Here is a 14,002-nt window from a genome sequence, read left to right as displayed (position 1 = left end):
ATTTGTCGGCAATTATGTTACATAGTGTATAGTCCTTTAACACTTTCGAATCCGCCTACTAGGCACTCGTGAACATATCTCAGATGCCCGAAGAATGAATACTATATAGCGACAATAAACGACATCAAACATTTTACACTGAATTATTTTTTTGGAAATTGTCAACCGAATCTATTTGGTCTGAGATTCTAATGATTCCACCCGCTCTATCTATGAAGCTGTAGTTTGAAAAAGTGAATGGGGGCGCACACACCTCGCGTAAAAACCCCATTAAAAAAAAACCGGCCAAGAGCGTGTCGGGCCACGCTCAGTGTAGGGTTCCGTAGTTTTCCGTATTTTTCTCAAAAACTACTGAACCTATCAAGTTCAAAACAATTTTCCTAGAAAGTATTTATAAAGTTCTACTTTTGTGATTTTTTTCATATTTTTTAAACATATGGTTCAAAAGTTAGAGGGGGGGGGGACGCACTTTTTTTCCTTTAGGAGCGATTATTTCCGAAAATATTAATATTATCAAAAAACGATCTTAGTAAACCCTTATTCATTTTTAAATACCTATCCAACAATATATCACACGTGGGGGTTGGAATGAAAAAAAATATCAGCCCCCACTTTACATGTAGGGGGGGTGCCCTAATGAAACATTTTTTTCCACTTTTTATTTTTGCACTTTGTCGGCGTGATTGATATACATATCGGTACCAAATTTCAGCTTTCTAGTGCTAACGGTTACTGAGATTATCCGCGGACGGACGGACGGACGGACGGACGGACGGACGGACGGACGGACGGACGGACGGACGGACGGACAGACAGACATGGCGAAACTATAAGGGTTCCTAGTTGACTACGGAACCCTAAAAAGAGGCATCCTGTAATACACCAACGACCCAAGACAAGGCACAATCAAATGTGTCCAAAAGATATGTACTTTTAAATAAGTTTTAAGGTTACTCTCAATGATCTGTTGAACAATAAAAATCATGTTAAAATGCAACATTTTTCTTTACTATTTATTACAAATTTTACGAATTAACGATTTTTAGAATCAATCCTTAATGTTGTACAGTTTAGTTCTCAAACATCTTTACAAGCCAACATGACAAAAATATTTAACTCAAGTCAATAACAAGGTACTGAAAATAACGACGTGTATACAAATATTTTTCTAAATATAGTTTGTTTGTAAAGATGTCTTGAACATGTTTAATTGTTTATTTAGAAAAAGATCACTATAAAATTAATCATGCATGTAGTCTAAAATATTTATACACGGTGAAATTTAATCGGTAATCAGGAGTTGAAAAATAATTATTGACATAAATAGAATTTAGTTACTTCAGCATCTAATAAGTAACGGTTAAAATTAATAGGCACTAGATACATGGACATCCTATAGTTATTAAAAGGAATTAGTGTACCTATGTCATACTACCATAGATGGTGTAGGTCGGGGTTCAGGCAGACCAAAAAGGAGATGGTGCGACGACCTGGAAATTTTTTGTCCCAACTGGTGGGGAAATGCGAGTGATAGGGTCGAGTGGAGGAAGAGAGGGGAGGCCTTTGCCCAGCAGTGGGACACTAACGCAGGCTAAAAAAAAAGTGTATGTCAAGTGTCATCGCGTTGGCGGGGAATTTCATAGACCAGACGACAGACGACCCAGACGTGTTTGCTTTATGAAGTTGACAATGACAAATTGACAGCTTATTTCCATTAGTCTTTGATTGCTTAGTTATGACTTACTTGCGAAAGAGGTTTTGAACTCTTTGAACAACACTGCTGCTGACAATCAATTTCAATTAAAATTTAATTTTCCCTTTTAAATTGGATATGATAAAAAAACTTACTTTGGCAAACTTTTTTCGAACAAATCGGGGAAATATTGCAAAAAGGCCAGGGTACGTAGCCGAATGGCACGAACGCTCACGAAACGCTCACAAAACGAAACGCTCGTAGATATCTATCTCCATCGCTCTTGCGTATTAGCGAGACAGAGCCAGACTACCTTTCTGCAGCGTTTCGATTTCGTTTCGCGTCGCAGAAATGCCATTCGGCTATGGCACCTGGTCAGAACTGCCAGAAGTACTCTAAACCGACGAGCGTGTTTGAGAAACTTTATGAAAGACGAGCGTGTTTGTGAAGCGAAAGTCGTATGTCATGCAGAATCGTAGCAAATTGAAATCCGTGATCTCTGCCTACCCCTCTGGGAAACAGGCATGATTGCATGTATGTATGATAAAAAAATTAATTCCGAGTAAGTGCCACATAAATGTGATCGCCACCGATTACTGTCCTGAATAAGAAAATTAGTTAATGATTACCAATTAAATTTCACCGTGTACAGCCAACTTGATATATTTTCCATTGCTGAGCCTAACATATACTTCAGGTTTATGATTATGCATATGCTTCGCAGTGACGATGGTCCGACTATTGTTTATGTTGAGATGTGCGGGGCATATGTCACTTCTCGTGCACACCCAACGCGCAGCCTTGCCGTTGTCTATGGTCCTCTGCCTCGCGAAAGCGTGGCCTTTGTACATGTACAGTTGCTTCCCGGATTCCAGTTCTATGATTCCTGTAATAAAAAATCGCCATTATTTACAGTCCCATTTACTTGGGTTCTGCGCAGCAAGTCTTTGTCTTTTATAGTTTTTTGTAGCAATTGTAAACCGTCATTTCATTTTCCCTGTAATACCAAGTCGCCATTATTTGCAGTCCCATTTACTTGGGTTCTGCGCAGCAAGTCTTTGTCTTATATGGTCTTTTGTAGTAATTGTAGCCCATTTCATTTTCTCTGTAATACAAAGTCACCATTATTTGCAGTCCCATTTACTTGGATTCTGCACAGCATGTCTTAGTCTTTTATAGTTTTTTGTGGCCAGTCATTTCATTTTTCACATGAGATGAAGAGCTTCATATGTAATGTCATGTAATTCACCTCATCCTTTACCTGCCGTTTCGATTTTCTACCTTTATTTCTAAATATCTATATTTCATTTCAATTTTATTCGTGAGACAAAAACTTCTTTTGGGAAAGCTAAAACGACATTTACTATTCCTGAGATATTTAACTTTTCAATCAGTAAAAGGGGTTTCGACTCAATATTACCCAATTGTGATAGAAAACCCTCCTAGGTATAATTATTACGTTTTCTGAAATAAAAAGAGGGCTTTCGGTTTTAATTTTTTATAGCTTTGATCCGCAGTCGCCCGCAGTTTCAAACGTACATGATTTAATACTTTTGTGTTTGAGCCTGAACTCAATTGTTTAAATAAAACAGTATAAAATATTACCATTTCTTTTAATGGATTTTAAATTACAGGTTTTGTCTAGGACACGCGACAGAGAGAGTTTTCGATTAGTAAAAAAGGGACGCTGGTGACGCGCACCGTGCTTTTATAGTGTCGCGACGGGGAAACCGCGGCGCTTCAGTCTTCATTCCTATTGGTCCGGCAGGTCGAGGCTCTGGCCGCTGCTCATTGGATCAGCGGGGTGACCGGAGGTTGGCTATCCTGTCTGTGTTGCCAGTCAGGGCGTTAACATACTCCGGGGCGCTGAAAGACTCTCTTTCAGGATTCTTGTTGTGACGAGAGCGGGCATATTCTGTTCAGCGCACGCTTGATCACCCCTCTAGCGGTATTGATGTCTGCCACGCGAGGTACGCCATCCTTCCCGTGGTATAGTTTGACGACTCTGCCCATGCGCCAGAGCAACGGCGGTAAGCCCTCCTCCTTGATGAGTACTACTTCTCCCAGTTGTAGGTCACGTTGCCTCTCGCGCCATTTGTAGCGTTGCTGTTGTAGAGACACGTACTCGGCCGACCAGCGCTTCCAGAAGTGTTGCCGTAGCTGCTCCAGCCTCAGGTAGCGGTCCAGGCGGTGCGGGTTGCGGTCGTCGAGCGGCGGGCCCGGCAGCGACGTGAGCGGCCTAAAAATGAGAAAGTGCCCGGGAGTAAGGGGTGTAAAGTCTAAGGGGGAGGGAGAGAGTGGACAGAGAGGCCTACTGTTTAATATTGCCTCCACTTGGCTAAAAAGGGATGCAATTTCTTCAAAGGTGAGATGGGTGTTACCCAAAACTCTTTTAAGATGAAATTTGGCGCTCCTTATACCGGCCTCGACGTATCCGTTGAAATTTGGCGCGTAAGCTGGTGCGAATTTAAATTTAATTCCTTGACCAGCTGCAAATTCAGACAAGTCACTTTTATATAACTTAAAAAAATCATTAATTTCTTTAGCTGCAGCTACAAAGTTTCTGCCATTATCGCAAAACAATTCAGCAGGTCTGCCGCGCCTAGCGATAAACCTGCGTAGAGCTAGCACAAATGCATCTTTGGATAAGTCGCTCACAGCTTCTATATGAACACATTTATATCTTAAGCATATAAACAGACACAAGTAACATTTGGTGATTTTACATCCACGCCCCCGGCGATCTGTTATTAAATAGGGCCCTGCCATGTCTACAGCTGTTGACGTGAATGGAAAATCAGCCTTAATTCGCTGCGCTGGTAAATTTCCCATAATATTTTTTAAAGTTTGGCCAGCGATACGTTTACAGGTGACACAATTGTGGGCCGTGCTTCGTGCCAAATTCCTGCCTCCGATCGGCCATATCTCGTCTCGTACTGAGGCTAGCAATGACTGTGGCCCGGCATGTAAGAGACGTACATGTTCATGTGTAAAGATGAGTTTAGTTAGTGTGTGTTTAGCACGTAACAACATTGGATGCTTCTGATCGTAAGTACAATCTGAAGCATCCAGCCTCCCGCCTACTCTCAAGAGGCCTTGAGAGTCGATGAACGGGGCCAGGGTTAGTATGTGTGACTTGGGACTCAACCTGTGACCTTTGCGAAGCGTTTCAAGCTCTGCAGAGAATGACTCCTGCTGTGCAAGTTTAATTAGAGTGTTAAATGCGTCTGTAAGCTCCTGTGCTGAAAGTGCACCAGTTAATTTAGGCCCACGGGGCTTACAGTTATTTATGAAACGACGCACATAGGCCATAGTACGTTGTAGTTCTGTGTATTTTGAAAATCTGTCAAAATCTATAATAGATGAGGTTTCTGTGTTAGTAGTGAGCATTGATGTTACTTTAGTTTCAGGTAAGACCTCCGGCTCTACAGCGTTTAATTCTGGCCATTCATTCTCAGGCTTTAATAGAAACTCGGGGCCTTCCCACCACAGAGCTGTCCCTGAGACATGTTGTGGATTCACGCCACGAGTTGCAAGATCACTTGGATTTTGTTTTGTAGGTACATGTCTCCAGGTGGCTCCGGGAGCAAGGCTGTCTATAGCTGCTACCCTGTTGGCCACAAAAGTTTTAAGCTTTGATCTGTCTGTTTTTAGCCAAGCCAAGCAGCAGCTAGAGTCAGTCCAGAATATTGTGCGAGAGACAGGACGTCTCCAGGCTCGTACTACGGCTGCATATGTTTGGGCTGCTAACAAGCACCCGGCCAATTCAAGTCTAGGAATAGATGTGCGACGGATTGGAGCAATTCTGTCCCTCGCACACAGCAAATGTACTTTCTGTTCACCGGATTCAGAAATAGATTTAACATAAATGCAGGCTGCATATGCAGTCTCCGCAGCGTCAGAAAAACAGTGTAACTCTATTGTGCAGGTTGCCTCACATAATACATATCTAGGTATGCTAAGTGATTTAATGTGATGTAAGTTTTTAATGAATTTTGACCAGATATGCTGTATTTCAGGAGACACTGGCTCGTCCCAAGCTTTGCCTTCTTTCCATAAGGTTTGAATTAATATTTTAGCCTTAACTGTGCATAGACTTAAGAGTCCTAATGGATCAAAGACTTGGAACGTTTCAGATAAGATTTTTCTTTTTGTAACTATTTTATCAGAATGATCATTTTTAATGGAAAAGTTTAGTACATCTTGGCTAGGCTGCCACCCTAGTCCAAGTGTTTGGCAAGCTTGACTCAATGCTAAGTGATCATCTTTATTAATATAATCCGACTTTAATAGCGCGTTAGAATTCGAGCGGTATTTACGTAAATTGAAACAACCAGAGGCTAAGGCCTGTGAGACACCTGCTTGTATACGAAGCAGCTCTATTTCAGAGTCTGCGCCTGTTAATAAGTCATCACAGTAAAAGTCATTTTGTATAATAGTCCTAACTAAAGGATCCTTGCTTTCAGCCCCTAACTGCCACAAACAGCGTGCTGCTAGCCAGCTCGATGAAGCAAAGCCGTACGTAACGGTATTTAAAGTTAGTGAGCGTATGGGTAAGTGCTCATCTTCGCGCCATAGAATAACTTGTAGGTTTCTATCTATTTCATTCATCATTATTTGCCTGTACTGTTTTTCTATGTCACCAGATAGCACATACTTGTACTGTCGGAATCTAAGCAATATGTCAAACAGTGGGCTTTGTATGTTAGGGCCTACAAGCTGAATATCATTTATTGAATACCCAGAAGAGGTGGGACAGCTAGCGTGAAAGACTGTGCGCATGCGTGTAGATTCACTCTCCTTCATCACGGGGTGATGCGGGAGGTGATTAGCTTTGTAACATCGCTCAGACTCCGACAGATGCCCTAAGTCTCTATATTCATTTATGAAATCAACATACATTGATTTTAGTTCAGGTTGGTTACTAAAACGTTTCTCTAAACTGAATAAACGCTTTTTAGCTATGTTAAATGAGTTGCCTAAGCAGTCCGGCGAGTCCTTTAAAGGCAAGCGCACAACGAATCTGCCGTCAGATTGGCGGTAAGTGTTTTCAACAAAGTGTTGGTTTATAGGGTGAGACTCGAACTCACTCCCATTTTTGATGGAGTCCGTTTCAGACGGTAGCTCCTCTGTTTCCCAAAATTTGGTCATTTGGGCCGACAGATCAGAGAGACAGAGGTGGCTGCGCGTGTTCCCTGTATGTAAATGAGCCGAGGCTCCCTCTACCGGTCCCGCTATTAACCACCCTAGTTTAGATGGGATTAGGAAGGTGCGCTTGCTCGTTGGCAATCTTTTTGCAGCACCTGTCACAATAGTCCAAAACATTTCCACTCCCAACAGCATATCTATTTGGGATGGAACGTTAAATGTTGGGTCAGCAAGCTGCACAGAGGCAGGTAAGTTAAGGTGACTAATGTCTACATAGTTTTGTGGAAAGCGACTAGTTACTTGATCTAAAACTAGAAAGTCAATTTTGGCATTAAAATCACTGAGTTTAGATTGAATATGAGCTGCACAAAGCACAGGTTGATAGGTCAGAGGCGTATTTCCTATTCCTGTCACATTTGAGGCAGTTAGAGGCTGACAATCAAGATTTAGTTTTTGTCTCAAATTATGAGATAGATAATTAGACTGTGAACAACTGTCTACAAGACATTTAACTGTCTCCCTTTTGTTGTTAATAGGGTTGATCACTTCAATTAGAGCTGTTGAGAGCAATGACTCACTAGTGCTAATTAAAGTGCTAGCAGTGAGGGTGTTTTGCACCGCTGCACTGTCAGAGGTTAGCATAGTCGAGGAGCAAGCCACATCCGACCTAGCACTATTTGCAGGTTCGGCTGTTTGTTCCGTGCTGGCTCCTGGTGGAGAAGTGTTGAGTGTTTGTGTGGTGTGTAGGTATGTATTGTGACGTCTCTTACATACCCGGCAACCGTTCAGCTTGCACTGACGGGTCTCATGGTCCGGTCGGAGGCAGACATGGCACAGCTTTAGACGTGACGCCTGCGACCAGCGCTCGTCGACTGACATCTTTTTAAAGGCTGGGCAGTCGTACACTCTGTGATCACCATGGCACACGATGCACGGCCGACCCTTGTGGTCATCTTGTTTCTCTGAAATCACGAATGTTTTTATGTTTTTATCATGTTTAAATGAAGTTTTATTGGCCACAGGCTCTGGCTTGTGGTTAGATTGTTTTTCTCTCCTAGAGCGATACAGATTTTCTAAGATGTCTGCACGATTACTAAGAAATCCCCTAAAGTCATCGAGTGATGGCCACTCTTTGAGAGTGTTCCTATGTTCTTCCCATTTTGCATTAGTATTGACGTCTAACTTAGCCGTCAATAGGTGAACTAAAATTGTATCCCAATGCTCTGTCGGTTGACCTAATGTCTTTAGGGCCCGGAGATTTTTAACTACATGATCATTAAGGAACCTTAAGGCCTTATCCGATTCTCGCTGTATAGGTTCTAAATTAAATAGAGAATTTAAATGGTTAGTAATCAGCTGTCTTTTATTACTGAACCTGTCACACAAAATTTTCCAGGCTTCAGTATAATTGTTAGCGGAGACTTCTAAGTTTGCTATCACTCTGGCCGCATCCCCTTCAAGATAAGAGCTCAGATAATGGAATTTATGAATAGGTTTAATGTGATCATTATTGTGAATTAAAGATTCATAAAGGTCCTTAAATTCCATCCACTTATAATATGAACCATCAAATTTAGAGATTTTAATTTGAGGAAGCTTGAAGCCGAGATGCTCAGAATGACAGCCGTTCGATGAACATGTTCTGACAGAAGTCTCTGGAGAGGGTTTTTGAGCTTGAGAGCGTTCAAGAATACACTGAGCTGCAGCTATAGCATTATTGATATGGGTTTCATTGTTGTCCCGTTCTGCAAGTTCAGTGTCTAAATTTTCAAAATTAGCAACTTCGATTGAAGTTTGCAGCTCGTCAAGTCGCGTGGATAACTCTATAACTTTGTTTAATCTTAAGGTCAGCTCATTGAATTTAACACCTGATAACACTTCATCATCTGAAATTTTGTCTAAGTAAATGCGGAATTTGGAAACTTGACCTTTAATTGATCCGCGTTTAGTACGCAATTCTGCTAGAAGAGCCTCCCTTTTAGCTGCCTCAGCCATGTTGAATTATGTTTTTAACTGGGCTAGCAAACAAGTCAAATACAATTTTAAAAATAAAATGTCAAGTTTAAAGTTATCCACGTTAGAAATAAAAATGTGAAAACAGCTTACGCGCCTTTTAAACTTCAACAGCTAGGCCGAGGTGTGTTGCGGCAGCAGTCCCTTGGACAACTTGCCACGTGGTGGCAGGTATGGGCGTGGCACTACAGATGTGGCACGCGATACGCACTGCGACGGTTGTCCACGGAATCCACTGAAATTGTGCAAACGAAACTGTGCATAAGCGAACACAAACCAAGATGCAAGCAGGCGCGATGTTAGAATAGAACCACTTTGCGTCAGCGTAATTAGAAAGAAATAGATACAGTTGAGTTTAAATTCACCTTTTTAAAGAAGAAAGCAGTGCCTTTGATTGCAAATGAATTTATCACCTTACGTTTTTATCACAAAATAAGGATGGCATATGCAATTTCTATTAAACTTTAAACGAAACTCAATTTTTAAATTAAAAGTATGGAAAGAACAATGCACTTTACTGTTTTAAGCAGAAAAAACTCGAAATGCAGTATGCGTTAAGCTATGCTATAGCAACGTTTATGTGCCAGCGTGGCTTTTGAGGTTAACGTCACACTGACAATTTGCAGATGCGTTCTGAAACTAAAACACAAATGAAGGCAATAATACGCAGCGAGCTCTCTCCTAATTTTAGATTGATGGGGAACTAGTGAAATTTGAATTTAAAGTAAGGTTGTCAAGTCAGTACGGGTAAAGGTCAAATAGAGGTTAAGTTGTTTACGAGTTCAAAGTTGAGTAAGTAGGTAGATATATAAATTGATGTTAGCTAAGTTGGGTTGGAATGAATTTAAATTTAAGGTTTGTAAATTGGAAAATGAATTTAAATTGGAAAAAAGACTAGGGCTAATTAAGAAATTGGGGGAAACAGAATTAGGTGGGTATGGGCACTTCTCACGGCACTTTCCTTAAAAACTCGCCAGCCGCCACACGCTGCCGCCGGGTGCCGCGCCTTCGACGCTCGTCAGGTTTTTTCTTTGTTCGCCGCAGCTGTCCCCCAGGAGACTTCGGGAACTTGATATTCGGCTGGCGGCGATGTCCCTTTTCTGGCTTGCGACGTCTTCTTCTGCTCCAGGCCCAACCCGTTCCGCCAAGATGGCCGTTGTCTTGAGGTGGCTATAAAAATTTAGAGTTCCTCTCTCCGCACGTGTCCTGTCACGGTCGCCAAAATGTTTGAGCCTGAACTCAATTGTTTAAATAAAACAGTATAAAATATTACCATTTCTTTTAATGGATTTAAATTACAGGTTTTGTCTAGGACACGCGACAGAGAGAGTTTTCGATTAGTAAAAAAGGGACGCTGGTGACGCGCACCGTGCTTTTATAGTGTCGCGACGGGGAAACCGCGGCGCTTCAGTCTTCATTCCTATTGGTCCGGCAGGTCGAGGCTCTGGCCGCTGCTCATTGGATCAGCGGGGTGACCGGAGGTTGGCTATCCTGTCTGTGTTGCCAGTCAGGGCGTTAACAAATATCCCAAATGTTGGATTCTTTACATGCATCGCAACTACTGTCCATGCAGTCTTCATTGTCGACACTACAAGACCCTGATACCTGTTTCAGAAGCTTTTGGTGAGTTTTGGGAAAGTCTATCGCATATCGTATGTTTCGAAATGGCAAGAAGAAGATTTATATAATTAGAGTGACTTGAAGTACATATCTCATCAACATCATAAAATCTACAGACATTTCGGGATGAGTTTCTTTGAAAATTTCGAAGGCTTCCCGAATGCTCATAATCATTGTTCTTTTCTGCATTTGCAGTTTTGTTCCTGTATTGGACTTTACTGTTTTCACATCTTTTATGCCAGGCATTTGTCTGCTAATATCATCCCTATTTTAAAATTTCAAATCAGTTGTTTCCCTTCATCTGTTAGCTTTCGAGGCGTTGCTGTAGGGGCATCATTTTTGTCAAATGCAGCAATATGGAATTCTGAAGCTATTTTTTGACAACTTCAACCGCTTTGGTGGGACTGGCAGATTACGTTTAACTTTTGCCACATCCTTCCCTAGCGTGCGAGGATTGCTGTACTTAGTACATGTTTGTTTAACTTGTTCTTTTTGAAGTCGCTTTCTAGTTGCCTGCATTCTTTCCTTAGATCTGATTCTAGCCAATATTTTCAAGTCTACATCTGTTTCCATTTTCCTTTTCATTACTTCTCTACGTTTGGAATCACGTGATCTTTCCCGACGGAGGTGTTCGGCGCGAAGCTCAGGATTTTTTTTCAATTTTCTTCTATATTTCTGCGAAGCAGTCTCATTGTGTTGCTCAGTTGCTATTTTAACCGATCTTTCTGTAATAAGATAAAGAATATGTACAAACACATATTAATTACATATCAGCAATCATATTCAGCATATTTTATTAGTTAAAGCATATTAAAACAACAAAATAATATGTAACATAAACAAAAAGTTGCACCCGCCATCTGACATGAAGATCGCGGATGCAACTCATGCAACCCAAAAAAAGGTATCGTTTATTTTAATATTACATAAACTATTCTATCTATATTCTATAATCATTTGTTTTGTCTCCACTATATCTTTTGCTGAGGTGTGCCAATAAAGAGTATTTTATCTATCTATTACAATCACTACTAAAAGGATTCTCTCACTCACTCTTAAAAAGGATTCATTTAAGTTGAGTTTTCATTTCTTCTTACTTTTATAAAGTTTAAGAATGTCTCTTTATTTACGTGAAAAAAGTAAACTTTTATGTCTTTTGTATCGCGGGTGCAACAAGGTAACAGTGATTTCTAGTTTTCAGTAATGCTTAATAAATGTATGTATGTATGTAAACACTTTATTGTACATAAGACAAGTTAGGACATAGAAATACAGTATAGTTATGGTGGTTAAATGACATTTACTTACATGTTTCGGAGCACGAAGATAAATTAATAATGTCACTTCATATTTGGCGCTAAAACATAACCTCAAATTGTCGGCCACAGCTGTTTCGAGTCAATGTTGCCAGGTATGATTTTACATTTTGTACCAACTCTTTCGAGTGGTAATATTTTCAAGCGCGCCAATCGTCTATAGCGGAATCGCCTTCATAGAACAAATTGTTTTCTATGTATTTAAGTATTCGTATATTATATATATCGTTGTCTGAGTACCTGCAACACAAGCCTTCTTGAGCTTACCGTGGGACTCAGTCAATCTGTGTAAGAATGTCCTGTAATATTTATTTATTTATTATTATTTATTTAGTTGATTTATTCTCATTTTAATTCGATTCTTAAAATTGCATTTACAGAATCGTAAACGGAAGTTGAGTAATATAGGTAGAAATGTCATATAAACAAACGGTTAAGATTGATAAAAAATGTAATCGAAGACAAAGAGCAAATCAAAAATAATAATAAAAAAAGCAACACCACACAGTTTATAAGTAGTTGAGTAAAACCATTATGCTAAGAATAAAACACTAACTAATCACAATACTAACGTCAGTCTCATAGGAAACAAATCAGACAAATTTCAAGAAAAAAATGAGATCTTACATCCGAGATACTGTGATGATAATCACGAAGGAAACCTTACACACTAACACTACTCGTAAGATTAGGTTAAAACACATAATTTCTAATCACATCATAATACTGGACTCGTCAATAAATGCAAAAAAATATCACACTTTCCTGGTAGACAAAATTAACTTCTAAACACGGTTTATAGCTACGCAGCTTAAAGACACTTAATTTATTTTGACAAAGGCACATTCTATATATGTATAAATTTGCGCTTGAATACGCGAAAATATTCGCTTGAATACGCGAGTCTAACGCCGTGTCTTGTGATTTCGTATGCGTCGCATAGCCTTCGCGCGACCATCGCGCGACCGTCGCCCACGCAAGCCACGGCGTGATTGTGGTATAAAATTAGTTTCATCTACGCTAAAAGGATAATTGTTATAGGATAATGATATTCTAACTCTAATGGTATACAATTTTGAGTGATAAAATATTTGGCTGAAAGCATCGTTATTAAATTTCGTCTTTAAAATTAATCCCCCCCCCCCCCCCCCGGAGGGGGAATTTCACCTACCCCTTTCTTCCCATGGGTGTCGTAGAAGACTGGCTGGCAACCTGTCACTGCAATGTCACAGTTTCGTTTTCTTTCAACCCCTTATTAGCCAAGAGTGGCACTGAAGCTTTAGTAGTTTCATGTGTTCTGCCTACTATCTATCCCATAAAGGGAGATACAGGCGTGATTGTATGTTGTTGTTGTATGTTGTAAAATTAATCATTAAGTACTGTATTTCAGTTGAACAATCACACCAATTCATTCCATACATTTGATAAAAGTGAATAATCAGCAGCAAAAATGATATAGGCAGTAATGAAGATGCAATCAACCAACTAGGTAACCATTTGCAATAAAATTCTAATCTACTACTAGGAATAAGCATAATTATTGTGGTGTAAAACATCATACTTAGTAAGATAGTAAAAACTTATAAGCTAGTAGTCAGCGAAAACGCTGTGAGCTACCAAGTAATCTTGCAGCGACGACATCGGAGGGTCGACGGCGAAACCGAGATCATCATATTCTGGATTATCCATAGGATTCAGTTGCAGTTCAGGGGTATCAAAATTCTTTACGCGAATGCTAGGCGGTTTCTCTTTCTTCTCCTTCTTAGGCTTGGGGATCTTTTGTAGTTCAACCTGTTTCATGAATTCTAGTTTGCGTATTTCGTCGGTCTTTTTAGAAGTGGATTTCTTCTTGCTCGGGGGGTGGCTATGAGTGACGTTGGCTTTGAGGACTTCGAGTTTGTCGGTGATGACGAGGTGAGCCTTGCACTTCCACTTGGAGCCGTAGGCGGTGCAGCTCCAGCGGTGGGCGTTGGTCCTGGCCTTCAGGTGTTTGTAGAACGTGAAGTCGTTGAGACGCAAGTTGATCCGGCCGTTGGGGCGAAGGTAGAATTCCACTGTAGAACAAATACCAGTTCTGAATATATGAAGCATTACGACGAGATGTTACTTATTAACTACAATATACTTATCTACCTTATTTAACTTTATATTAAAGGAAGGTGAAACAATAAAGGTAAGCAAAGCGATTTTGTTTTTTAATATGTAAACTAGT

At 40.4% G+C, this 14,002-nt stretch overlaps 1 protein-coding gene across 2 annotated transcripts; it reads right to left on the bottom strand.

Annotated features, from left to right (window-relative positions):
• Nucleotides 1–3,591: 3,591 nt before the first annotated feature.
• On the bottom strand, nucleotides 3,592–10,140 carry LOC125242331. Of its 2 annotated transcripts, none has more exons than XM_048151107.1 (3): nucleotides 10,128–10,140; nucleotides 7,616–10,024; nucleotides 3,592–3,932 (listed from the first exon to the last, which is right to left on the bottom strand). In XM_048151107.1, exons 2-3 carry the CDS (start codon nucleotides 8,834–8,836, stop codon nucleotides 3,768–3,770), a joined length of 1,386 nt encoding a protein of 461 aa, XP_048007064.1. In that variant the 5' UTR covers nucleotides 8,837–10,024; nucleotides 10,128–10,140; the 3' UTR covers nucleotides 3,592–3,767. The 2 variants fall into 2 exon arrangements, with proteins under 2 accessions (XP_048007064.1, XP_048007065.1); XM_048151108.1 differs by lacking the exon at nucleotides 10,128–10,140 and having other exon boundaries at nucleotides 7,616–9,089; nucleotides 9,220–10,101.
• Between the last annotated feature and the right edge of the window lie 3,862 nt (nucleotides 10,141–14,002).

Source organism: Leguminivora glycinivorella, chromosome 2 (genome assembly GCF_023078275.1).
Source record: "Leguminivora glycinivorella isolate SPB_JAAS2020 chromosome 2, LegGlyc_1.1, whole genome shotgun sequence".
Lineage (NCBI taxonomy): Eukaryota > Metazoa > Arthropoda > Insecta > Lepidoptera > Tortricidae > Leguminivora > Leguminivora glycinivorella.
Note: the sequence above shows the minus strand (reverse complement) of the source record. Positions and strands in the feature narration are given on the sequence as shown.

Coding starts and splice junctions, on each gene's coding strand:
- LOC125242331 (XM_048151107.1), bottom strand. CDS start 8,836: ATGGCTGAGGCAGCTAAAAGGGAGGCTCTTCTAGCAGAATTGCGTACT. Junction 3,933..7,615: donor GCAAGCTGAACGGTTGCCGG/GTATGTAAGAGA, acceptor TCTCATTTTTAG/GCCGCTCACGTCGCTGCCGG.